The sequence below is a fragment of the Erpetoichthys calabaricus genome, chromosome 9 (genome assembly GCF_900747795.2).
Source record: "Erpetoichthys calabaricus chromosome 9, fErpCal1.3, whole genome shotgun sequence".
Classification (NCBI taxonomy): Eukaryota; Metazoa; Chordata; class Cladistia; order Polypteriformes; family Polypteridae; genus Erpetoichthys; species Erpetoichthys calabaricus.
In genome coordinates, this window is record NC_041402.2 from 67,391,672 (window position 1) to 67,419,125 (window position 27,454).

Here is a 27,454-nt window from a genome sequence, read left to right on the forward strand (position 1 = left end):
AAAATCACAAAGAAATAAAATGGAGATGTTATATTTTGTCTCCTACTTCTCAGATTTTTCTCCAGATGAAAAAAAAAAATCCCCTGGTGCTGTCACAAGTGTCTCCCCTTGAGTTTCAGCAGAGATCTCAGCAAAATCACACGATGGGTTGAGATTTTCCAAGTCGTGTCTTAATATTTTTTTTCACTTTGAAATTGTTTGTATTATGTGTTCAGTAATATATTGGGAAATGTATGCACAGTTATTTGTATAATAAAACACTACTATGATTACATTATTGTAGTCCTTGCTTCTGAATAATAATAATAATATTGGTTGCTCTAATTTATATTGCTGTGTTCCAATTAGATCATACTAATTCTTGAAGAAAAGGCAGGCAGTGCGGCATCATGGTTAATACATTGGACATCAAAGCCTGAGGTTTTTGGTTTTGTGTCCCACTGCTGACATTGTGTGACCACAAGCAAGTCACTTCATCTGCCTGTTCTCCAACTGGAAAAACAAATTGTAATGTAAGTAATTAAATCTCAGATCTTGTAAGTCACCTTGGATAAAGGCATCAGTTCAATAATAAGTAAAAAAAAAGACTTGATAGAGATTAAAACAAGACTAGAAAGAGATCTCACAAAATATAATGCACTTTTTAAGCCAAATTCTTAATTTTGACTCCTTATAATTCAGTTTGTCTAAATCTATTTCTCCTAAGGAGTTTTAGGAGAAACATCTGTGACAAATGTGATTCTTAAATGAAACATGAAAAATGAGTCTCATGAGCAATCAAAGATCAACCATTAAGCAGTAATATTTTCCTATGGGATGGTTTCTTTCTTTTTGATTGCTCTAGGGTTTGATGATTTTGTCCAGAGTGCGTATTTGGAAACATGAAAGTGATAATAATTAGCTTCATTAAATTTTAGGTAGTTTCTTCAAATTTTAGCCATCTGTAATGTCCCTGGTCATATCTGGGTGATTACAGGAAATGAATGGGTAAGACATTAGGTGAGAATAGGGATGATTTGGTGTTGGGTGGAATTCAAACGCCCTTCCATTGTATCTCTGTTCATAGGAATATCTGTTTTTGTGAAATATTAGATGAGACGTTAGCTAAGAATTAGTGAAGCAGAGTGAACACTCATGTAGTGAGAAGTTGGGAGAGGTGTTATTGTTGTGTGTTGTCAGAGGCTCTGAGAAATAAATGTGTGTCTTTGGGTCCTTCCTCACATTTTACTCTTTATCAGCACAATGAGCAGATGACTTATTGTGTATAAGGTTCTTGATCACATATTTGACCATGACTCTTATGAGAAAAAGGTCTGAATGACATTGAACCAGACAAAAAAGTTCAAAACGTAATGTCTGAACAGAGGAAAACATTGAATATGACTCAGACCACGAATTAACTAATGACAAAGAGGGACCAGCTAAGGTGGAAGTAATATTCGAGTCAAAGAACAGGAATTTGCTGTGGTCTTCCTCCCTGCCTGAGAGATAAAGAAGGGTGTCAGCTGAGAATGTCATTAAATTGACTCCATGAGTCAACAAGGCATGCAATGTCCTATGCAGAATATATAAAGCTTTAAATTGTTTCTGACAAAGGCTGTTGAAAGGTCAGTGCAAGATATGATAAATACAGAGGGGAAACTTGTGTATGGAAATATTCAGAGATGCCAGCACTGTCCAAGCACACTAGACTCTGCAAGTGTGGTGAAGAATGTACAGGAAAAAAGATCTACCTCCCTTTCAGCTGCCCTAACTAAAGAACAGACCAAAGGTTATAGGTGCCACCATTGTGCCCCAAGGGATGTTAAACTCAGCAGTATATACTACAAATGTAGTAATAGTAGTAGTAGTAGTAGTGGAGATAGCAGTGATAGTACTTTCACATATAGAGTTCAGTGAATGTCTTACTTGTATGTCCAACCAACATATACTTTGTCACCACTCTCTGGTAGCATTATAACTACTGATGTATTGGAATGTATGACTCCTTTTTATTTAACAGAAAACACAAATCTGCTTACCTAACATACCTGTTTCCACTCTTGTTCAGTGATGCGCTCAGTGAGAGAGACGTCGAGGAAAAAACACTGAGAAAAACTCCAGCATTTACAGATGATAAAAGTCAACAGTGCAGTTATTATGAATCAACTTCCATTCTTTTTTGTTAATTTATGTAACTTTAGTTGTAGCCAGTCTGAACCGTAGCATGACATCTGTTGGAACAGTAACTCTGAATGAGTAGGCCATCATTGTCTTATTGATATGCAGAATGAGATGGTCTATGTGAGGTCTACATGATGAGGTAAATACATTTGCAAGACACACAGCATCATTATTGCATGCTGCCTCTAATGTGCTTAAACAGATTGAAATAAAACTGATCATTTTATCTTATGACCTGTTTGATTTTGTGATGTTTGCAAAATAAATGCTCATTTGAACTCAGTTGTTTTACTTTGTAGATAAAATCATATGAACAATTCTGACCAGAAATGCAATTAATGTAATTATGTGATACCATTATAAATTTGAAATGATTTCAAAACAAGTACTGTATCCAGTTTTCGATGATCACTTTTCCTCTGGTTTTTACTGCAGTCAAAATAACACAAACTGAGACAATTTTCCTCAAAAAAAAGTAGTATAACTTCAGGTAAATGAAGTCTATGTGTTATATATTCCAAAGAGAAGCGCAGAACTTGTGATACATGACTAGGAATGTTGATGATTAAAATGTGTATGACAACCTTAGGCTGTAATTTACAAAATATTGCATGTAAACAAACAAAATGTGCCACCAAATTTTGGGCATGAACATTCAAAATACAAAGTGGTCTTTAACATAGTTCAATGGTTGTTTACACAAATAAGCATTCTGTATGCTGGCAAAAGTGAATACTTGATTATAAAATGAGAATGTCAAAATTGTATGTAACAGCACAAACATAATATCTGTATTATCTTTATCTGTGTTTTCTGATAGAGGTCAGTGTTAAAAACGATGGTATACTGTTCCTCTGTCCACTGTATAGAATCAACCTATTTAGAGTCAATCTGTAAATGATATAGCAATATGTACACAAATGTTAAAAGTCTACATTAATCATGCAGGGCTTGGGTATAAAGATAGGTCCATGGTTCTACTCAGCTGCATCCTAAAATTGCTTATAATAGTATATTAGAGTCGACAGACTACTATACCCCCACTGCAGCACAAACTTCCCTATCTCTCAGTATTGATCGCCACTATTATTAACTACAGCAAAGACATCAGTCTGTATTGAGAAAGGAAATGATGTCAATTTACTGGACATCCCATTTTTAAATCCAACAGCTGTTTCTGAGTTATAGTGCTGCTGCATCTCTAGGACACAAGTTCTTTGACCATATGGATGAAAGCTTTTCATTTATTTGTTTTTTTTCTTTCATGTAATAATTCTGCTTTAAGGCAGTTCAGTATCCAAGCAAATTAAGGCACCCAAGATCAGTAAAGTGTCATTTTATGTTACAGGTTAGAAGGATGTCCTCCAGAGAGCAAAGAATAAGAACACAGAATGTTCAGCTCTTGGACAAAACACAGTATGTTGCCATCAGCAATATTTGAAGCTGCCTATGCTTGGTTTGGATTTATCTACTAACCCTAATTAGACCAGTCATGTTGATATTAATATTTCCCTCTACGCATCTCTTTAGTTGCAACATAAGGTAGAGTACCATTTGCTGATAATCTAATATGGCACATTACTATTAATATCACACTGAAGAAAAATCTTTCTCAAAGAACTTGTTTTTTCTACAGTGTAAAAATGTAATATTTATAAAATAGAAAATTTAAAATATTAATATTAATAAAAAATGAATAAAAATGGAAATATCTAAACTTTAAGGAAAAGCTTGAATATACTCCGTCTCAGTGTAATCACACCCATTAACAGACCTTCCATCTACCATTACCTGACAACGTCAATCAATTTATATGTCTTGAATCTTGTCAGAGTTCATCTAACTAATTATTTAAGTGGGCCCCATTACAATCAGTCAGTGTATTGAATTCCTTAGCCTAGTTTTTCTGCTTTGCTTGCTTCCTTTATATTTGATTTTTGTTTCTTAATATTTCTTGGCCTCACTTGCTTTTGTCTTTGCCCAATCTATTTTATACTTTTTTGTTGATTTGAGACTACAGCATCATCAGTCTCTTGGTACATGTTTTTGACTAATTGGTGTACTGATTTCTCCAGCCTTGCATCCTGATTTCCTTACTTTTCTGATCAACTGTAATAACCTGTTCATTGTGATGACTCAATAGCCTGTAGTCATGGGCCTTTTCTGTCTCCCAGGATGCTGATGGTCATAACTGAGAATGAACTAGGATGAAGGAGGACACAAATCTGCAGTTTAAGGTGCAAAATTGCATTGTGCCTTTATTCACAGCAAACAGTGTATGCAGTGTATTCAATAAATAATCATACATAAAAACTGTGCAGTGGCAGAAGATAAAAACCAATAAATAAATCCCATGAATAAATAGCTAAAAGTAGGAATAATCCTAAAATCAGGATCAATTTTCTTCCATCTAATTCCCAGTGCTTGGCTCCCTTATTTCTGCTGCTCACCCACACGGGTCTGCTCAGCAGAGATGACTCACTGGCAAACACAGTCCACTACCTGACTCCTGTCCCAGCCACCTCTGTCGGTACCCACTGGGACATTTTGAGTCTGACTCCATCCTCCTGGTACATACAGAGATCCAGCAGGACCGCTGGAGCCCATGATCATCCCTGCTCCAAGTTGCTCATCAGGATTGATCTGCCCCTGGAATGCCATTTCTCTTTCTCCATTTCAAGGCATCCCCAACTGCTTCGCCTCTTCTATATGGCACTGGCTTGATTGCTGAGTCCTTCTCTTCCTTTCTCTTTCTTCATGTTTTTTACATTTTTTTTTCTCCACTCGTTTTGACCTACTTAGATCTTTGTATAATCCTGTGAGTGCAGGTGCACTAAACAATCTGCAGAGCACTAGTGAGAGATGGATGAGCCAACTGCGCTCATGTATTTAAACATGTAACTATCCAATTCCACCATTAAGTTGTCCATGGCCACACAGCTTTTCTCCTGCGCACCTACACTTACAAGGTCTAAGCCATACTATTCTTTTAAAACACCTGCATTCTGATCAGCCACAGACCCCAGACATGCTTCACCACACTCACCTGCCTTCGAATCTAACTCTACCCTAGCATGTCCCTTCTTATTCATTTAGATTATTTTAGATAAACTTTATTAATCCCAAGGGGACATTTAGATGCAAATAGCAGCAGAAACATAAAAACAAGGATACAGACTCATAGGACGAGTGATACAGCCAGTCAATCAATCAGTATACACAGACAGACAGACAGACAGAAATGTAATGTGACATTTAAAAAAAATTCTGCCCTGACTATTGTGATATTTTTATGCTTAAAGAAATACTCCACCCAAAAGTGAGTTTTATTTATATGTTGCATATCTCTTATAGTATGCAGCAAAGGCCAAGAAAGGTTTTAAAGTTAATGTTTTCATACAGATCGGAGATAAGAAAGTTTCTTATATAATAGGGGTCTGTAATGTCCAACACAACACAATAGTAAACAATGTTAAAAAGTCCATGAAAATATTTCATGTTAGTTGTGTCACATAATCCACATATCAAGTCACAGCATCCCAAAGTATGTAGTTTTAATAAAATATTGTTAAATAAACCACTTCTGGAAAATACTCTAGTGACCAAAAATAGAACAAACTCAGATGTACAAAGACATTTGAACTGCACACCTGCTTCTCTGCCACATTCACTAGTTAGGTGTCCAATCCATAAATAGCTTATGCAATGGCTAACATTGTGCTCCTTATGATAGCAGTAAAAATCATGCACTGAGAGACATGTAAAGCTAAAGATTAGCAGTTAAAGAAAAGTCAGAGAAAACATTATCAGAAAGAGAATATGCTTTGTACTTATCCAAGATGCTCCAACAAGCAGAAGGTCAAATCACTCCAGATTGTCGTTAAATACTCCTAAGGCAGGATTATCTGTCATCTTGTCTGGGATGAGTATGGGGCCCTTAACTGGATGGGAAGATAAAGGAGCAGTGGGAGATGGCTCCTAATTTGGAATATTTTTATCCTCCACCCACTACATGGCAGCATCAGAGGACCTCAGTAACCATGTGGAACCCTACATAGCATGATGGGAGTTGTAATGCTGTTAGTCAGCACTGCTGGGTCCCATGGGTGCTGTGGGGATTTACGATCCCTACTTTTTAGGATTTCCACTTGAAGTGGAGTGCTTCCTTCGAGGTAGGACACTGTCCAGCCTCCTCCAGCTGAGTCAGAGGAAGGCAAACCTCACTGGAGGGAAGTAGATGGAGAGTGAAGAGAAGAGAACAGAAGAAAAGAATAAGCATTTGTTCAAGATTGTGTTTGTGCAACATGTCAACACATGGGAGTTGTAATGCCGTTAGTCAGTCCTGCTGGGTCCCATGGCATAATATTGGCATAATAAAATTATTTGTTTTGAATCAGTGACTGTGTTTGTGTTGGTTGTATCCATGGTTTGGGACTTGGTGGCACCCCCTATCTGTCACACCTATTATATCAGAAACTTTGTTATCTCAATTCTACATGAAAACAAGGGATTAAAAAATTTCTTAACAGTCACTACAAACTACATATACAAAAATAAAATACAAACTAATCATCTGCATGTTTACTTTTTCAATACAGTGATCACAAATGAGAAAGATGCTTTCTAAACTTTTTCTGACAATAACCTTGTACTTACATCTTCAAGTTCACATTGACCTTAACCTCTTTTACCACATGATCAGACTGTGAGATCCTGTCATTGAAACCATCAAGCAGTGCGTCTTGACACCACCAACTGGAAATTTTGCTTCTCTCAATTACTTCATCAATGCGCTAACCAAATTCCTTGCAAATGTTCTCCTCCCAACAACCTTCCTATAGGTGAACGTCAGGCACCTCAGGCACTGCACCATCCAGATGATATTGTTAACAATCAGGCATAAAAGAAGAGGTGTGTGGTGGTGGTCTGGCAGAATTATTTATTTTTTTATTGCAGAACCTATGCCTCCATTACACAGGATGCTACAAATGACTATCAGCAAGATTTTACCATTTCAATTTTCACCTGCAACAGTAAATAGCCTTCTTAATGCTGTTTCATTGTTGAAAGTTCACAGATATTTCAATTCTACCTTCTTCCCAAAATCCACAAATCAACCAATATTGGATTCTGTATTGTTTCTGCATGCAACTGCCCCACCATTTCTTGGTAGCCTAATAAGGCACTTATTGAAATTATGTTCTCATATTTAAAAACACCAACCATGCTCTCCAGTTCTTTGACTCTTGGTTTCACAGTACAGGCAAACATCACCTCTCAATCATTCCTCACAATGGAAGCCTTATTGTCCTCAGACAGAAGTCCAGTCCAGAATTCTCCCATGCAAACCCACATTAGACTAGCAGAACTGGTTCTTAACATCAGTGCTTCCTTTGGCAAAAGCAAATTTCATTACCAACATCTTCATTGTCAGAGTAGATGAACATTTATTTTCTTCGTGCCTTTGTGTCTAGTATGTTACAGGCCTGAACAAAAAAAAATATTGATAGTTGTGTTTGCACTGCTCCAGATGTCAGCTACAGAAATTCATTACCAAATATACCAGCTCCTATCCATCTCTTAGCTGATGCATCTGTCATAATTGTACCATTACTTGACATCAGCCTTTCTATAAGCTTTCCAAGATTGCAAACCTAAGTTTATTATAAGCTAATGAGCACACTAAAATCTCTTCTTCTTTTGTAGTACCATAGACTCCACTACCTCTGCAGCAATGAAGTTGACTTCTGTAATGAAGCACCTAGACTGTTTCCTTGTCAACAGTGGATGCTCTTCTCATGTAGTAAACACGTCCCTCAACCAAGTCAAGAGGAGACATCCACCCTAAGTGGAACACGACTAAAAGTAACTTCTATCCTGAGGATTTTTCCTTACTCATTTTGCAAAAGATACTTTCCACAGAAGCCTTTTTCCATATCCTCCCTTGATCTCCTTACATTGACCTCCTAATTTCCATAAATTTTTGTCCGCAGCTCACTTCACAAAGCAGAGACATATTCTTTGCAAGGCATTTTCAGTTGTAACAATAACTTCTGTATCACCTGCAAATATGTCAAGATTAATACCCCCTGTCTGGTCCCTCTGGAAAATAGCCATATTAAATTATAGGCCACATGACAGTCCAGAAATCTTATATACTACGTTTTTTATTAGAAGTGTCCAACTATCTGCATGTATCTAGGTGAAACAGGGAGACACTCATTTCAGAGTGCCTGTTCTAGCCATTGAGATCACACATTTATTGATGATAGATACACTGATCTCCAGGTTTGTTTTCTTTCACAGGGTTTCAAATACACATTTCAAAGAGAAACAGATGAAGCCAAGATCATTCGCATCTTAGAGGACTTAAGGACAGAATAACATTTTTCATTTTGTTCCTCGCCTTCCCTAACAGTAGTTTTTTGCACTTTTCTGTTTTGCATTGCTTTCATCTCTCCCTGCTTTTTCCTCCTCAGTCACATACTGTACATACCTGATGAATACTACAAAGCTGAAACGTTTCTCTTACATCCTTTTCTTTTCGGACTGGGGGTAACTTTTAATTCCACTCATTCCATGAGTGGTGTGTGCCCATTAAGATAGGTTGCATAGGATTTGTAAGTAAAGCCCAATCTTTCATGGTAGCACATGGAGACACATAAGAAGAGCCACCAAGACAGTTCAGAGGGGGGTATCACAATGACTGTGGAGCAGAAGGAATGAGCCCTGGATGGGTCTACTGGGAATGAAATTCTGATGTTGAGAGACCCGTATTAACCAAAGACATATGGTTATATCACTGAAGAGACCAGACGTTTTTCTCCACAAAAATGAATGTCACAACTACGGTATTGCTGCTTCAAAACAGAGCTCACCCATACATGCAGATAAAACATGAAAAAGGCAAAATTGACAGCTTTTAAAAAATAAGCATAAATAAATCTATTTATATAAAAAAGATGAAGCTTTCCTTGAAAATATTGACCTGCAAGAGTGCTAAAGATATGCTGATAAACACTTGTACTCCACTGTAATGATGTTTTACTTCTCCCTCATGAACAGAATTCTTATAAATGCAACGCCAGTCCCAGGTAACATCATTATAAAAAGGAAACAACTAAACTGTATGCACAAACACGCACATTCTCCATGCTTGCTCTGCTATACTCATGGGGACTTCCCTTTTTCTCTCACTTTGCTTTAATTTGTGATTTCTAACACAGCCAATTCTAAAACACATAATACATTATCAGTCTTATAATTCTTTGCACGCTATTTTTGAACCAAAACAGATAGATATTTAACAGATCCCTTGAAACATGTCAACATGTTGATATTTTGGGAATTATGATACTCTTCATGTCAGGACATATTGTTAAATTAATAACAGCTATTCTAGAATACATAGACACATGCAAATTCGCAGTATAAAAATATAAAAGTTCATAGATAGTAACTAAACAACAAAGAACAAAACAAACTGTATAGTGACCACAAAGAAACATGGATATCTGTCTCCTGTAGATTTTTTGGCATCTTAAATTTGATTACACACTAAATAACTCCTTGTTTTCCATCTATCACAATGCTTATAGGCTACCTTTGCAAATTCTTATTTACTAATGCAGTACTAGGGTGCTGTACCGTGTTAGCCATTATGAATGTAGAGAAAAGCCAAGCAAAATGACACCTTTTATTGGCTAACTAGAAAGATTACAATATGCAAGCTTTCGAGGCAACTCAGGCCCCTTCTTCAGGCAAGATGTAATCATTATTTACTATTATTTACTAATGCAAAATTTGTTATCTAAACCAGGGTCATTGGGAGGGACAGCCTACAGCTACTGCATCGAATGCAAAGCAGGAATCAGTCTGAAATAGGATGTAACACAGGCCACACAACACCCACACTGTGGACTAGAGTCCTGTTCAGGGTTAGTTCTCGTCTTTTCTTCAGCCAGAGCTGCCGGAATATGATGTTCCCACACATGCCCAGTGCAACTAAAGTGGGTTTAATGGATGGGTCATACTTTGAAAACAGGACAGTTCTTACCTTTTGCTTATAAGCTGCTACATAAGCATGCAGCTTTTCCGGTCTGAAATATGTGGAGCTATGCACAGAGAATCTCAAGTCTGTATGCCTGCCTCTAATATTCAAGACACTGAACAGGTTCACATTATCTGGGTGAACCGACAGGATTTCGGCCAGGATCTCTTTGAAGAGTTCATATCTGCTCTTTCCCTCTAGCCTCTTCTGAACAAACTCTTCTGCTGTGATATCTAAAATAAAAAGCAAAATTTGCAAAGTTACCTTTGTAGGATAGGCATCATTAAATATTTTCACTTTTTAACTTTGGGACATACATTTTCCAATTATGTTCATTGCAAGAGTTTCATCTAAAACGTCTAAAGACATTTTTCCATCTTTGCATTCAACAGGCAGCAGTTATCTGGCCAAAGCCTACTATCTCTCTGTGTGTGCCATACCTGAGGGTCATTCTGGTTAAATATTTCAAATAAATATTGTGAAACAGGCATTTCTTTTAAGTTGTGGAATGCAGATAAGCCTTTATATTATTTATTTTGCAGTATTTTGCATTTAGAACATGCACATATACATTAAATAATACATTTGTTTTTGGATTGTATATTCCAGTCATTCGCTACATATTTTAATTTTCACAGCTTGTTTCATGCTTGCTCACTGACATACCTAATGTCACCTATGGAGTTGAACAAACTCAATGCCTGCACAAGCATCTCTATATGGCATCTCTGCAGACAGTTTACTTGAAATGGCCCGGTATGAATACTGTAAGATAGACGCTGTATAGCGCCCGACCCGTCACAGATTGGACACGGGAGGCATGTGTAAACTAAAAGAAATACTTTTTATTTTCTTCCCCTGTGGGTGCACGTCTTCCCCGTGACCCACAGGCAATACACAGTCCCAAATAAAGCACACCAGTACAGCAAGCACTCTTCTTCTCCTTTGGCACCACCACTCCTCCCAGGCAACCTTGTTCTCCTTCTACCAGACTCTGGCTGCTGAGTGGTGGTCGCTGGCTCCCTTTTATTGGGTACCTGGAAGTGCTCCAGGTAGTTGATTATCAACATCTGGCTGCACTTCCAGGTAAGGCGAAACCAGTGCCCAAAAGGGGCCAGCAGCTCATGGTGCAGCACCCCCTGCCGGCGCCTGTGGAACCCCACAGAGCTGAACAGAACTCCAACCCCCGTGAAGCCCTCTGGGAGTCCGAGGCACCGCTGCAACCCAGGGAGGCTGCCATCTAGAGCTAGCTTCCATCTAGCGTCCAGGGGGAGATACTGGGCTTCCCACCATTGTCCCCCTGGCAGATGTGGTGATTTTACTACTTTCCTTCATCTTTGGGGAAAAGTTACAATACAGCTTTGGAGATGGTGCCAGTCCTCCACATACACTCTCATGGTAAGGCATTTTAGAGGCACCAATTAATCTAACCTACACAAATTTGGAACATATGAGGAAACCAATGCACACAATAAAATTGCAGACATGAGGAGAACATGAAATTTCCACTTTGATGGGCAACCAGGCAGAGATATGAATGCAGGACTTTGAAGATCTGGAAATAATATTACCAACTTACTGTAAGTACAAATAGAAAAGAACTGATCTCATGAACTATTCTTATTCTTTCAGCACGAGGCATTGATATTAGATAATGTAACTAATTAGTGGTTAACTAATCATATCAGCTTGATATACTGATTGAAGCCTTCTCATATGTAAAACTCCTTATGCTGTTCTCATATTCACCTGTAAGTCGCATCCTGCATTGCACAAGACATCACTTTTTTTTGCACATTCTTTAAAGTAGGCTGGAATGGGGTCATTATTATCAATTTTTTTTTCTTTGTTCCTTATTTTTAAGACACCGCAGAGTGCTTTTGCTTGGGTCATTATCTTGCTGAAACTGACACATCACAAGGACCAGAGGCCTCATGTATAAACCGTGCATACACACAAAAATGTTGCGTACACCCCTTTCCACGCTCAAATCGTGATGTATTAAACCTAAACTTGCCATAAAGCCACGCACATTTTCACGCCAGCTAAATGCTTGGCATATGCAAGTTCTCCGCTTGGTTTTGCAAACTGGCAACACCCAGCGTCAAAGCAGTGCTTTTGTTTCAGTATGGTTTCCCTTTCTTTTTTAGATCCATATCCCTGACGCGGCTTTATCAAATACAGTGGAACCTCGGTTTGCGAGCATAATTAGTTCCGGAAACATGCTCGCAGTCCAAAGCACTCGTATATCAAAGTGAATTTCCCCATAAGAAATAATGGAAACTCAGATGATTCGTTCCACAACCCAAAACTATTCATATAAAAATGATTAATACAAAATATAAAGTAAAAATACATAAAACAAATTAACCTGCACTTTACCTTTGAAAAGAATCATGGCTGGTGTAAGTGAGTTTCTAACTCTTGTGGAATTCCACTTAACGGGTGACACACGGAAGAGCGTCCCAAAGCAATCCGAAAAGATTGTAGACATGCTATAAGCGCCTGCCGTCGATGGGTGATACAAGGAACAAGGAACATTATAAATGCGCAGGGCACAGTACTACTTGGCCACGACCCTGCCTGACTGCTGTGTCTGTGTATAGGAGAGTGGCAGATCCCTCTACAATAAATAACCACACTGTTGCTGTTTCAAGCTGAATAAAGCTGGCGGTGCAAGATGGGGACTCGCATGTCACAGCACACGCACGCACGCACACAGTCACAATGCTGTAGTAAACAGTATACACTCTTACGGATGTTGACTATATGAATGAGGCACGCCGACTCAGACAGAGAATAGGAGATGATTGCCCACAATCCCGCAGTGAAAGAGAAAGAGAGAGAGAAGAACCATCAGCTCAGTTGTGATTACATGACGCTCAGCAGGCAAAGCGTATACATACTACTCGTAATGCAAGACATCACTTGTTTATCGAGTCAAAATTTATTAAAAATTTTAGCTCGTCTTGCAAAACACTCGTAAACCAAGTTACTCGCAAACCAAGGTTCCACTGTACACTGAAATTAACCGCATATTGTTTATTAGTTTAAGGCATCTGATTGTAATTAACTTATAACAATATAATGGTCCACGGAATGGCCAAACTATTCCAAATACCATAGTTGCTTTAGTGTTGTTACTCTCAAGTATTTTTCCCACTGTATCTGAGTGTGGAATCACAGCTCTACAGCAGCTGATTGGAAAGAGAATTATCGGTATATAGCATGACCCACACGCTGCCTCAGCCATGCGCTATTTGAACTGCTCTCATACAACAAACGCTTCAAAGCCTTTCCTGTAGGGACATCGCAGTTCAGAAACAGTTTCATCTGAAGAACTATAAATGCATTCAATCAGTCCATCAAGTGCTCCTTGTAGAACTGTTTGTACTTATTAGTACAATTACTACACTATAAACTTGCGATACATAATATTGCACAACCTGAGCGACTTTATAAAGCGCATATTTACATATGATGACGATATCATTTTTAAGATGAAATGCAGAAAAATATGTTCATTACATTATACAGAAAAAATGTTAACATCATTTAAGTAATCTATATTGTTAATAATTAAACATGTGAGGACACGGTGGCACAGCGCTAGCTAGTTCAGGGATTGTTTCTGCCTCACGTTGTATTCTTGCTGGGGCTGGAGCGACACTGGAAGGATAGATGGATAGAATAATTAAAAATGTACTACAAAGATATTTCAATGATCCTTAAAAGTTTTGAAGAATCTGTGTTCTGAGCTTACTGATGGCTTAACATCTATTACAGAGCTGATTGTGTGGCAATTGGTTACAGGAATTGGAGGTTAGCACGTTTGAAAGAGACAGTACTGCTACAATAAATTATTTTAATCAACGGTCACACACAGCGCAGCAAGCATCTTGCGGGAGGCACTAACAATCTCTGGACAGGGCACCAGCTTGTCACTATCACTTCGCCACCGTGTTCCCATGTTTAATAACATGCTTTAACTCCTATCATCATGAAAATGATATCAAGTATACATCTCAGTATTTAAATTATTCAGAGAGCTATAATATCACAAATGTAATGGATTCTGTGTCCAGTTGGAGGAAGAGAAAGCCCATTTAAGAAGCACGTAATGATTCACACACATAGAGCACATAGAAGAACACATACAAAATAAAGCATTTAATGTGCTACTTTAGTTACGGTGCTATTTGAGAAACTAGTAAATTAAACAATTTAAAGATGAAGTTTACGATGTTCTACTTTAATGACAAAATAAACTATGTGATTAAAGTGGAAATTTTGAGATTAAAGTTGACATTTCTAGCTTTTTTCTCACTGTTTCCCTATTTTTGTTTTCTCTGTGCCCTAATAAGCTTTCATATGACACTCAGAAGGTGGGCTACGACTCGCCTTTTCACAGCGACTTTGATATCTGACAACTTCTTTTTTATTTTGGGTACTGTGCGATTTTGTGAACTCAAGCTTTTGAGTTCACAACACTCTATGTCACTCGATTAACTTCCTTTTGTTGTTTATACCACTGTTTAAATCAACAAATAGTATGTTTTTCCTTGCCTCCACTTGGTATTCACTGAAATTCTTCTATTTTCCCCCATGCTTTTGCCATTGCCTTTTCACAGAACGCTGAGCTTAAGGGCTATTTATATTGATTTCCATATTCAAAGAGGCGTAATTCTGGGAGGAGTTGGGGTGGGGCAGCAGGCGTGTGCATGTGTGTTTCTTTTCACGCTGACTGGGATTTATAGAGCGGAAGAACGTGGAAGTTGGTGTTCACACAGATTTATGCATCTGGATTTTGGGCATACGCACATTTCCGCTTTTGTCTGCATGCCATGTTTTAGTGTGAATTCTATGCACAGCGTTATGCATAAGGCCCCTGATCTTCTGCAGCACAGTTTCCTTCAGAAATTCACCATACTTGGCTGCATCCACTTTACTATCTACCGCTGCAAGTTCTCAGAGCTGTAATGCCAAGAAACTGCTGCTAAGATGTTTTACAGTACGGATGCTGTACTGTGTAATATGTGTGCAAAGTGCAGCATTTAGAGTTGAGGACAAAAATATTCATTTTGGCCTTAATAGACAACAATTTTCTTTCTTTCTTTCTTTCTTTCTTTCTTTCTTTCTTTCTTTCTTTCTTTCTTTCTTTCTTTCTTTCTTTCTTTCTTTCTTTCTTTCTCTTCCAGATGTCTTCTGGGAAACAGTCATCAAAGTGTAATGTTTTCCCATGAAAAGCAGATTAATTTAGTAAAATTGTTTGCATCTATTGCTGATGGGATCGGCACTGGATCCCTGTAGCCCTGAACTTGATAAGCAGATTAGAAAATGAATGGACAGATTCTTCAAGTTGCACTTTCTCTGGAGAGAGGCTAAAATTGTTATTACTATTATTATTATTTTTATTATTGCTGTAGTTCTTGATGTTGTTAAACCCATGTCATTTTTCTTGGCAACTCACAAAAATAAATCGTTATATGTAGAGTTCCTGCAAAATATTTTCACCCCCTTGGAAGTTTTCCATTTCATTATTGCAACCTGACAGAACTTGCAAAGAAGAAAAGAGAAGAACCTGAAGAGTCAAGATGTGCAGCTTTAATAGAGACCTGACCAAAAAGGCTATCATGGCTGCCAAAGGTGCATCTGCTAAATACAGTGATGATTTATGTGTGTCATATTAAAGGGGGTGAATACTTATGTGGTCAGTTATTTTGAGATGTATATTTGTATTTAACTTTTAGATCACTTTGCAAAGACCTGTTGTCACTTTGACAATATAGAGTCATTTTCTGTTGATCAGTGTCAAAAAAGTAAAATTAAATCCATGTGTTGTATAACAATAAAATGTGAAAACTTCCAAGAAGTGAATACACTTTATAGGCACTGTACAAGTTGAATTATTAGGTAGTGCAAAGTAAAAAAGCAACACTGCAGTTAGTGCCAAGGCTGGCAAAGTTGCTTGAGGGTTAACTGGGTAAGCACAACTGTAGATATCCAGGAAAGATAAAAAGACAAGGTATCCAAGATGCTGTTTTAAAGAGATGAGTCTTCAAAAGGTGTCTGCACATCAATAGCATGTGAGCAGTTCAGAAGAAGCTCATTCCACATGGGAGCAAGAATTCAGTAGCATTGTCCAGTTTGATCATGTCTGGAGAGAAAAGAGATAGTCCGCAGAAAAGGCCAAAGCAGAATAGAGTCATCTTGTAGGGACATATAGAGATGAGAGAGAGAGGCTGGAAGCATTATGGGAGAAAGTGACGCAAATTTCTGTAGGTCAAGAAAAAAAGTATTAAATCGGATGTTTGCTGCTATTGGATGACATTAGAGAGAATAAAGCAGAGGATTAATCTTGGTGAAGCAAGGAGCATAGTACCACCAGCTGAGCTGCTACATCCTGGTGGAGATGGAAAAGTCAGTTAGAGTTTGTAGTTACTGTAAGCCCATACCTGAGCTGTCTTTGCTCTCTGAGTGGCCTCCATGACCAGTGCTCTTCTCTACTGGAGACTAAATATGCCTTTTACTACATGTTTAATTATAACAATAATCCCAAAAAATAAATAAATAAATAAAAATAAATAAACAAATAAATAAACATATTATATACAGTATATATCCCAATTCAGAGTCAAGGAAGGTTGCAGCCTATTCTGGAAACAGCCCTGGACCATGTGTCAGTCTATAGCAGGATTCACTCATGCACACGCCCACACTCATGCTAACACAAGACCATTTTGGAATTGCCAATTAATAAAATAAAAAGAACCACCTAAAAATAATAGTTATAGGAGAAGTATGTAAAAAATAGAAAGACAATGACTGGGTACCATATTTAAACCAAGGATTCTAGGATTGGGGGGCAGCAGTTACAATCAATGTGGCACTGTGCAAACTTCATTGTGTTAGTCAATTTCTGTTATGATAGATAGATAGATAGATAGATAGATAGATAGATAGATAGATAGATAGATAGATAGATAGATAGATAGATAGATAGATAGATAGATAGATAGATAGATAGATAGATAGATAGATAGATAGATAGATAGATAGATAGATAGATAGATTTGTTCCACAGGGAAATTTAGCATTAAACAACAATCCCCCTTAACTACACAAAGAACTGCAAAACAGAAAAAAATTCTGATGTGGTTGAAGATAAGAAAACAGCCATAAGGATGCCTGAGAAAGGTGTATTACTGTAGGTATAAAGGAGCCCCAGTAACATTTCTTGTCACACTTTTGCACAATAATTAGTTGGCTGAAAATACTCAATGCTAGTCTGTTACAGAGAGGATGTACAGCATTGTTCATACTCGGTTTTGTCTTCATTCTCTCCTTCACTACTATCTCCAGGGGATGAACATTGTGTCCCATAAGTTAAACTTTAACAATCAGCTTGTTGAATCAATGGGTCTCTGTTGAAGTGTTGTTACCTTCCCAGCACACTGAAGTTTATAAAATTGCATCGACTATCACTGATATATAGAATAAATAAAGGATGTCACCAACTACATTAAAGTAACACATCCCCCCCCACCCCAAAAAAGTCTGCCCTCCTCTTTCTTGTTTAGTTCCTCTATATTACTCGACCAGTCCAACCTGTCATTGATGACACTCAAGTACTTGTAGCAGTACACCACTTCCACATCCATTCCATGAATAGTGATCGGAAGTAGAGGCTTGATGGTGCAGCTAAAGTCAATAACTAGTTCCTTGGTTTTGCTGAGGTAAGGTTGCTACCTGACTCCTAAACTCTGCCTCACTCCTAAGTCAATACACCCCATTACTGCAATATCATCTGAGAATTTCTGCAAGTGACATGATCTGGTTTTATATTTATAGTTTGTTGCTCACATCCGCATCAATTCCTTGAGCCTCAAACTGTGGTCCATTATCCATGACCCAAAATGGTAATTCACCTGCATATTTCTGAGTAAACTCCTTAACAGGGATAGCTGGATGGTATTGAAGACACTGGGGAAATAAAAAAAAAACTTAATCCTTACAGTGCTGCCATCTTTGTCCAGGTGGGGATAAGCCTTGTGGAGTGAATAGATATTTGCATCTGCCATTCCAGTCTTTGTCTGATAGGCAAACTGTAGTGGGTCCAAGTGGTCATTCACAAGAGGGCTTGTATAGTCCAGGATTAGTCTTTCGAAAGTCTTCATGATGTGGGACATTAGGGCCACTGGTCAATATGATTAGGTCATGTAGCCAATACAGGATTTTTTCAACAGCAATGGCATTTTCTGGAGCCTTAGTGACAGACTGAAAGTGTCAGAGGACACCACAAAGTAGGTTGGTACGGTGTTTAAGTACTTAAGAACTTCTTCCAGGCCCCAATCTTTCTTGCATGTAACCTACTTAGTTGTTTCCTCACATGGTTATCAGTTTGGACAGTCCATACATATGGTCAGAGGTGACTCATCACTGGTCCTGCTAGTTAAATGGGTAGGAGATATTGATGCAGTAGGGATGGTTTGGAGCTGGCTGGTCTTTGAAAGTAATGGGAGGGAAAATCTTTTGAAAAACTGGCCCAGTGTGGTAGCTTTGTTCATGTTCCCTCCCAGTACCTAAGACCTGAATTTCTTGAGTCCAGTGACTATGCCATGTCCATTCCAAACATCTGTCATGTTACTCTGAGTGAGCTTGTTTTCTATTTTAACTCTGTAAGCTTCCCAATCGTCACTCAGCTTTTTTTTAATCATTCTTAGTACATCATTCAGAAGTTCAATATGGTGTCCCGCAGGGCTCAGTACTGGTGCCTTTACTGTTTTCACTTTACATGCTTCCAGTGGGATCTCTCATTAGGAAACATAATGTTAATTTTCACTCATATGCAGATGACACTCAGTTATACCTTTCATTTAGATCAAAAGAAGTTTCTTCAATGTTGTCTTTAATTAGTTGTGTTAGAGAATTAAAGGAGTGGATGAATGAGAACTACTTGTCTTTAAACACAGATAAAACAGAGATGTTAATTGTTGGAGGGAATGACGCTGATCACAACAATATTTTGTCATCATTTAACTCAGTTGGAATCCCCATTAATTTCACTGAATCAGCCCGCAATCTAGGAGTTATCTTTGACTCCAGCATGTCATTTAAAGCGCATATTACAAAGTTGTCCAAATCATGTTTCTTCCATCTTAAAAATGTTAGGAAATTAAGGTGCTTTCTAAATAAACAGGATTCTGAGAAATTAATTCATGCATTTATTTCTAGTAGGATTAACTACTGCAATGCGGTGTTCACTGGATGTTCAAACTGTTCTTTATACAGTCTCCAGTTAATCCAAAATGCGGCTGCAAGAATTATTACAAGAACAAGAAAATACGAACACATAACTCCAGTTCTTAAATCCTTACACTGGCTCCCGGTTAAGATTAGGGCAGATTTCAAAATCCTCCTTTTAACATATAAAGCATTAAATGGCCAAGGTGTAGCTTACTTGTCTGAACCTATCGTGACTTACAAACAAGAGAGCACATTAAGATCTCAAGATGCCGGTCTGCTTATGATTCCAAGGATTAATAAAATAACAGTGGGAGGTCGAGCTTTTAGTTACAGGGCCCCTAAACTGTGGAATGGTCTGCCTGCTAGTATAAGAGATGCCCCTTCAGTCTCAGCTTTTAAATCCCGGCTGAAGACTCACTACTTCAGTTTAGCATATCCTGACTAGAGCTGCTAATTAACTGTACAGACTGCATCTCTGTTGTTAGTCATTAGCACTAAAACATAAGTAACATGATAGTTATAGTTGAATGCTAACCCTCACCTATTCTGTTTCTCTTCTCGGTACTCAAATGTGGCACTTGGTGCCACGGCCCACCTGCCAAGTTGTTTTGCCTGCCTATGGTAAAGTCATCCCTGATGGATGATTGCAGGAATCGTGGGAAAGAGGGGTACTTTCATTGGATTGGCTGGCCCAGCGCTGTTTCAGCTGTGGAATGGCCAAATGGGGGAGGCAGCTTGATGGATGAGGTCTCCAGGACTCTAAACAAATCCAAATCTTATTATGTGATATCATCTACTGTTAAATTCTGCTATGTACTTCTAAAATTCTTATTTTTATACTGTATTGAGGATTTGTTCTGTTCTGTGTATTGTATTGTATTGTATTCTATTGACCCCCTTCTTTTTGACACCCACTGCACGCCCAACCTACTTGGAAAGGGGTCTCTCTTTGAACATTTTCCAAGGTTTCTTCCATTTTTTCCCTACATGGTTTTTTTGGGAGTTTTTCCTTGTCTTCTTAGAGAGTCAAGGCTGGGGGGCTGTCAAGAGGCAGGGCCTGTTAAAGCCCATTGCGGCACTTCTTGTGTGATTTTGGGCTATACAAAAATAAATTGTATAGTATTGTATTTAGAGCCTCTTTGTCACCAGATTTGAATGCTCTCTTCTTACAAGTTAAAAGACATTTAGCTCCTTAGTATTCCAGGCTTGTTATTTGTAAAGCTGCACACTGTTTGTAAGGGGACAACAGTGTCACACAGAAGCTAATATAGTCTGTGATTCAGTTACTGAGCCTCTCGATGCCGTTACCATATGACTCTCTCATCATTTCTCAGTCTGTCCTTTGTTAACAGTCATTCAGAGATAGTTCGGCCTTTTCCTCCATATCCTTATGGTAACAGATTGCCCAGTAATAATAGGCTTGTAGTTGGGAGTAAGATGGATCACATCTGTCCAATGGCACCACTAAAATCTGAAGAAAGCAGGTCTAGCTTGCCGTTGCTCCATGAGTGGAGAAACACATATACTGATGGAGGTTTGTCACTGTTCCTTCTAAAGTATATACTGCATGTGCAAATATACTGTATATGTTTTGGGCATGTGTGTGCATGTATTTACTGTGGCTTGGTTGATGTTCAAAGACTTAGAAAATACCCTTTTTATGAAGACTGCTTTGAATAACCTTGTCTCAGCTCTGATCTAAAAGTTCCTTTGTCTTAATGGTATAGTTTTTGTCAGCAGGTACAACAACCAGAGGCAGTTGCATTTAATAAAAATATATGTGAAAAACGTTAATTATACTAGTGTGTTGCTGTCTACTTAATAATATGAATTTTAAAGAAAGTTGCTGCAAACTACACTATTTATGCGAGACATCGGTGTGGTATTAGTTAATTTCCATGAAATGTTGTTTTTATTTTGAAATTATATTAAGATTACATATATAGGCCCAAGTAAAAGGAAAAAGTTTTGAAGTGTTGTGGGATTTAAATTCTTCAAACTCTTTAGTATTAAGGACTAGCCAACTGAAAAAAAATCTCTTATGCAGTAGGTTTTTTTTTCTAAATGTACTTCTGCTTATTAAACTGAAGCAACAGTAGAAGAGCTGTATTGGGTAACACAGTAGTCTGAAAAAAAAATATATATAAAAAAAATAAATTCTGCTTGACTCAGTATATTCCCCTACTTTCTCTTTGGTGGTCTTTATTATTCACATTAGCAGATGTCTTTGTATTTCTGATTTACTATATTGTATAATTAATACAAAGCCAGATCTTTCCCTTCAATAAAAAGTTTATGTTCAAGATCCCATGCCTTTTTTCCTCATAAAATACAGATTTAAGTATTGTTCAATAATTGGCTCTTCATGACCAGATTCATTATGAAGAATGGTTTAAGACAATTACACTAGAAACATACCACAATTTAACATGCAGCAGATGGGGACAGTCACTCTCAGCATTGGTCTTGGAAGACCCCAGTCGCTGCTGGTTCCTATGCTCACAAAAGTTTATAATCAAAGAACTATTCTACCCTTGAGTTTAGTTCTTTGTTCAATTAGCGTGTTGAATTTCTGCTCTCACACCGCAATCAAGAATAGAAAATACAGGAAGATTTGTATTTTTGTCATAGTTTCTTTGCATTCTTGGATCACTTTCCTTTTTAGTTTAATTTTCCCCCAAAGACATTTTTACCTTGATTGCATCCATTGTTTTAAAAACAAGTAATTAACAAAAATAAGATGTGAGTTTGAATACCAATGCATGTGAAGAGAAGCAGATAATTGGGGACTCTTTTTCAGCACTCAGAGCAAGATACACATTTACACCCCTGCAAAAAGTACAAGGCAAGGCTAGATCTTCAGTATGTCAGAACTGAACATTTCATCAAATATTCATTCTGTTTTAAATTTGGTCAATCATCACGTTTTTCCATTCATTCATTTATGGGTACCAAAGCTTAGGATTTGGTACAATTTAATGCTTTTATCCCAGATGTTGGTCTCTAAGTCTTAAATAAATCTGTTATTAATATTAGTCATTAAAATTTGTGGCACCATTACAAATTCTGTTGCCATGTTGCAACATCTGATTTATCTCCAATCCATTTTCCAGTTGGCCCTGTTAAAAATTTTAGAAATCTTCTAAACCACTATCCACATCTCAGCAGTCATAGACCTATTAAAAAGTGGAGCAGCCTTAATGCAGTCATGTGTTACATACAGAGCTAAGCATTGTATGTTGTGTGACATCTCACAACACATATTCCAGAAAGCTGAGTGTATTGAGATTTCAAAGATACACGCAATAAGACAAGTTAGTAGAATGTTTGCTTTCAAATACATTGTTTTAGTTGATTAGATTTAAAAATATTTTGAAACCAAGTACAGTTATCTTACAGTACTTTAGGATAGAATATCCTTAATAATTAAAGCTATTTCACATTACTGCTCCCATCAACTGAGCACTGAGCATTATCCAACATAACGTATTAAAATACTGAATACCAAGACATAATCATTTTCTTCAGCAGTAAACCAGAAAATCATCCCTCAAAGCAGTGTTCTTCTTTCTTATTCATCTGCAATTATGACACAATATGCACTGAGCAAAAATCCCATTAGATCAAAGGTACATTGTAAGCTTGCTCACACAAAAATAAGCTTTTTTCTATATCCACATTTTTGGATACATTTGTGGGAATTCAAATGTTGGAAAAGAGCAGACCTGTAAATCTTTCAGCTGATGCCAAAGCCTAGGTTGTAAAAATGAAAAACAAAAAAAAAATCTTTGTGATGTTTATTGCAATGGCTTGCATTAAAGAGTAAAATAACTGGAGTCTGAAGAAGGCTTCCATTCTGACATTTTGTAAAAGTCTTTTGAAAATCCTAGGGCTATATAGTTCATCGTGTATCTCAGTGGGGTCCAAAGACATGTTAAATTAGTAAGAAGCTACCTTTTAGAGGTAAAATGTTCTTAAAGTATTGAAATCCCCAGAACAAAGTAATAAGCTTAGCTAATGACACTGATTAATCTCGGGAAACAGCTTTACAATTATCTGAACTACTTGCAGTAATAACTCTTATTCTTGAGGGCTTGGGAGGGGGACATATGACAAGAATATTTAATTTGTGTAATAAGCTTGACCTAATCATTGATCTCCAGCACAATATATTTTAATGGAACAGAAGTATCATTAGTAATTTTTGCTAGAAAACTACAGTGGGAGAATAAAAAATACTGGCATACAATACAATACATTTTTCCTAGGCAAATGAAAAGGAAGCACTGGGAAAAGTATATTACTATACATTAAACAAAGTCTGATTAAACCATCAGCTAAGCTGTTCTAGCTTTACAAATATACACAGTTAACAGGATTATAAGCATGTGAAAAATAAAAGCGACATTTTTATCATTTGCAAAATTGTTGTCAACCAAAAGTTATATTTATTTGGGTGTATTTAAAAAAGCAATGTAATTAATGCTTCTTCTACATGTCTCTGTACATTATTTTTAAGTAAGGAGGAAGATGTCCTTGTAAACATTAATACTATCATTTATCTACAATTTCCAGTATTGTTCATGTCAAAACTCACCATTTTATGAAGACGCCTATTTATTCCTGCTCAGGACAAACATAATGCAAGACGGTCTCACATTCTCAGGTCTTTAATTTAAAACATCTCTTACAAATAAAATATTAGCCTAACTGAAATGGAGTCAGACAAATTAACTCTTTGAAAAGAAAACACACCAACATTAATCACAAATGAGGGTCCTTTACTGCTTAATATTTATAGTAGTGTGGATGACTGAAAAAGATGATCAGAATGGCTTAACTTCTGCAATTAATAGAAATCTGCTATTCAAATTCAGATTCAAGTTTATTGTCATTTGTATACAATACAAGGTAATTCCTACCTATCTCCTCAAAATATAGTGATAGTACGATGACACTGAGACTATGCCAACAAAGAAGCAGACACATTCACAGAACAAGTATACTTTGACTACAATATATAGTATATATAATTACACTAATATACGTATATATATTGTAAGTGCCACATGGGATGGATGGACATCCCGATCAGGAGAGAAGATAGTTCCTAACCCGGATGGGAGCCTCTAACAGGACAGACAGACCCCCAGCCAAGAGAGAGAAAAGTGCCAAAAGAGACTTCATGGGTGGATGGGCAGATATCCTGACTACCAAAGAAGATTCCTTACCCGGATGGAAAGCCCCAGGCTGATGGATAGGTGTCCCGAACAGACATATTTGTAATACTTTCCATGGCCAGGATGAAAGGGAAGGACAGGGAAGAGCAGGCTCTGAGGGATGTTCGTTCTCCCAGGATGCTAGATGGCAACCACCCTAGACAGCGGTGCCCATTCAGACACCAGCAGGGAATGCTGGGGATTGTAGTCCAGTAGTGCAGCCCTGCTGGGGTCCGTGGGTGCTGTAAGAGGGCGCTGCAGAGAGATGCATTCCTTGTTATTTCAGACATTCGTAAGACCCAGAGGTGTTTCCAATGGGCCAGAGCCCTTAGAACCGGAAGTACTCTCAGATCCTTAATAAAAGGGACTGCACTGCCTTGTCCAGGCGAGTCAGAGCTGGAAGGAAGGAAGGCAACACTTGACTGGAGGAGAGCATTACAGTAGAATAGAAGAAAGGAGAGAAACAGAGAAAAGGCAACTCAGTTTGGTGCATGTGTATACAAGGTATTTGTGTAACAAAACAACTTTTGTTTGAACCTGGGATTGTTTTGTTTCATGTTTGGGGTTTGAAGCTCACTGGCACCCCCTAGCCTTCACAATACACACACACACACACGCACATACAGTACTTATTGTTAAGGTAGGCTGTTTAGTTATTTTATGACCCAAATTATGAGTCAAGCTGAGTCCTTCATCAGAATAATTTTGTCTATATAAGAAATATTGCTATACCATCCTTAAAAAAATAACAGAAATTCTATCCAAATCTACTTAACCAAAAGCTGATTATGAAAGATATTAACATAATGCTAATGTTTATAGAAAGAATCAAACTCTGTTTACTGTCAGGAAAATGCAATGTTCTTCACAGATAATGTAGACAATGGCGTAATCTCATTTCACAGTTAACAATTTAATCTTCACTCAAAATCTGCCTTCCCACCTTTTACCACACTAAGTGGCAGTACAGCACCTTGGTGGGTTGGAAGGCAGCTCCATTTGATATGGGTAAATTGAGGAAATATGACCTTTATCAAAGAGGTTGAGGCATCAATGTCAGTTTTGTTCAGAAGTGCTATGGTTATTAATATTACAAACACTTTGACTATCATGAAAGATGGTTCCTAGTGAACATTAACATCTGTGCACCAATGATCTTATACTGTAGGCTTTACAATGATGTGTTGTTATAGAAGGTTGGTCGTTAACTTCATGCTTCAGTCATGCATATTGTTCAGCAAGGTGATTTATGAGGTTCAATAAATCTGACAATACTGAACACTTACACTCAGATATAACATTCCCTGCTTAGCTTTCACTAAGCTTGAATGGTAAGAACAAAAGAGAGAATCTAATCAAAGCCTATACAGAATTTCATATTTTTCACTTAAGGACCATACTTTGTAAAAGACTCATCAAGAAGGTTGGTAAGATGAGCAGTATACTTCTGTAATGGCTCAGCAGGTTTGCGAGGATGAGCGGAAACTTAATGGAAAATTGCAAGCAACAGCTGATGCCTAAAAACCTCAGCAAGACTACTTTCAGTTTGTTTATAGTTACCATCAATAGCAGGTGAAAAGTTTTGCTAGTAAGTGACTGAAGGACCAGCGAGCCATGCAGTTAGCAGTTTGGCTTTCTTCACTTTTTGACTTTCTTCACTTAGTAACTTCACTGGCAAGATTTCTGTTTTGTACAAGCGGCATTGTAGCAGTTAATCACAAGACTTACATTATGAGTAGCTATACATTAGTTTTCTTTAGTGTAAATTATACTAAGAAGAAAGCTGCTGTCCATTTAAACCAAGTTAGGCCTTCAGCTTTAGGCAAACAAAACAAGATAACTGACTTTTGTGCCATAAAACCATCACTGCCACCGTACAAATTAGCTTTCTTAATCACTTCTGTATACGGTCTGGATATGGACAGTGATGAGCCCACCAAGATTTTCTCATAAGCTAAACTTCACTTTTTTTAGACCTCCCATTGCATAATTACAGTATATCTACTACTTTTACTTCCAGTACCTAAAACTTCACATCCATTTAGGTTAAACTTTATTTGCCACATATCTGCTAAAGTCTGAATTCTGTCCATTTCTGTCTATATTCATTTTGCTCACTTTAAGGAATTCACCATTCCACCTAGATTAGTGTCACCTGCAAACGGTTTGTTAGCTATTTTTTAACAGGCTCATCACTGTAGATTAAAAAGATTAACAGCTCCAGCAGTGATCCCTGTAGGACACCATTTTTAACATCAATTAAAGCAAAAAAGTTCCCCCAAGTATGACTATACATTTACGCCAATTAAGCCACCACTTTCACTTTGAGCACTAGCCTCTCATGAGATACCTTATCAAAAGCTGTATTAAAATTGTGGCACTGCCTGTAACTTCTATGAGGTTTCTAACTTCTTCACCACTTAATATGTGTATGAATATGAATTGAAAGATTTGCTATTTTATTTCTGTTCAGTTTATTTTCCCTTTAACTGCTTTTAATACAGTACGCTTGACCTCCTCTTTGACAATGTTTTTCCACTTAAATGCTGAGTATCCTTTGGGGATTTACTTTTTCATTTTTAGCAATATGTTTCTCTTTATACATGTATTCCTTAGCATTTATTTCCATACATTAATTAAACTTCATAAAAACCCACCCATCCATCCATCCATTATCAGATCCGCTTAAAACAACATTGGTACTGCAAGAATTTTAGCCTATCTCAGAGTTACTGGACAAATACAGGAACCAGTCCTTGGCAGAGCACCCATCCAC

At 37.5% G+C, this 27,454-nt stretch overlaps 1 protein-coding gene across 2 annotated transcripts in view; it reads right to left on the bottom strand.

Annotated features, from left to right (window-relative positions):
• si:ch211-186j3.6 (neural-cadherin) overlaps positions 1-27,454 on the bottom strand; it is a 631,675-nt gene that overhangs the window by 146,320 nt on the left and 457,901 nt on the right. For both annotated transcript variants that reach the window (XM_051932159.1, XM_028809678.2), the window contains exon 21: positions 10,220-10,446. In XM_051932159.1, coding sequence (XP_051788119.1) covers positions 10,220-10,446 — 227 coding nt within the window. The remainder of the gene's footprint in view (positions 1-10,219; positions 10,447-27,454) is intronic.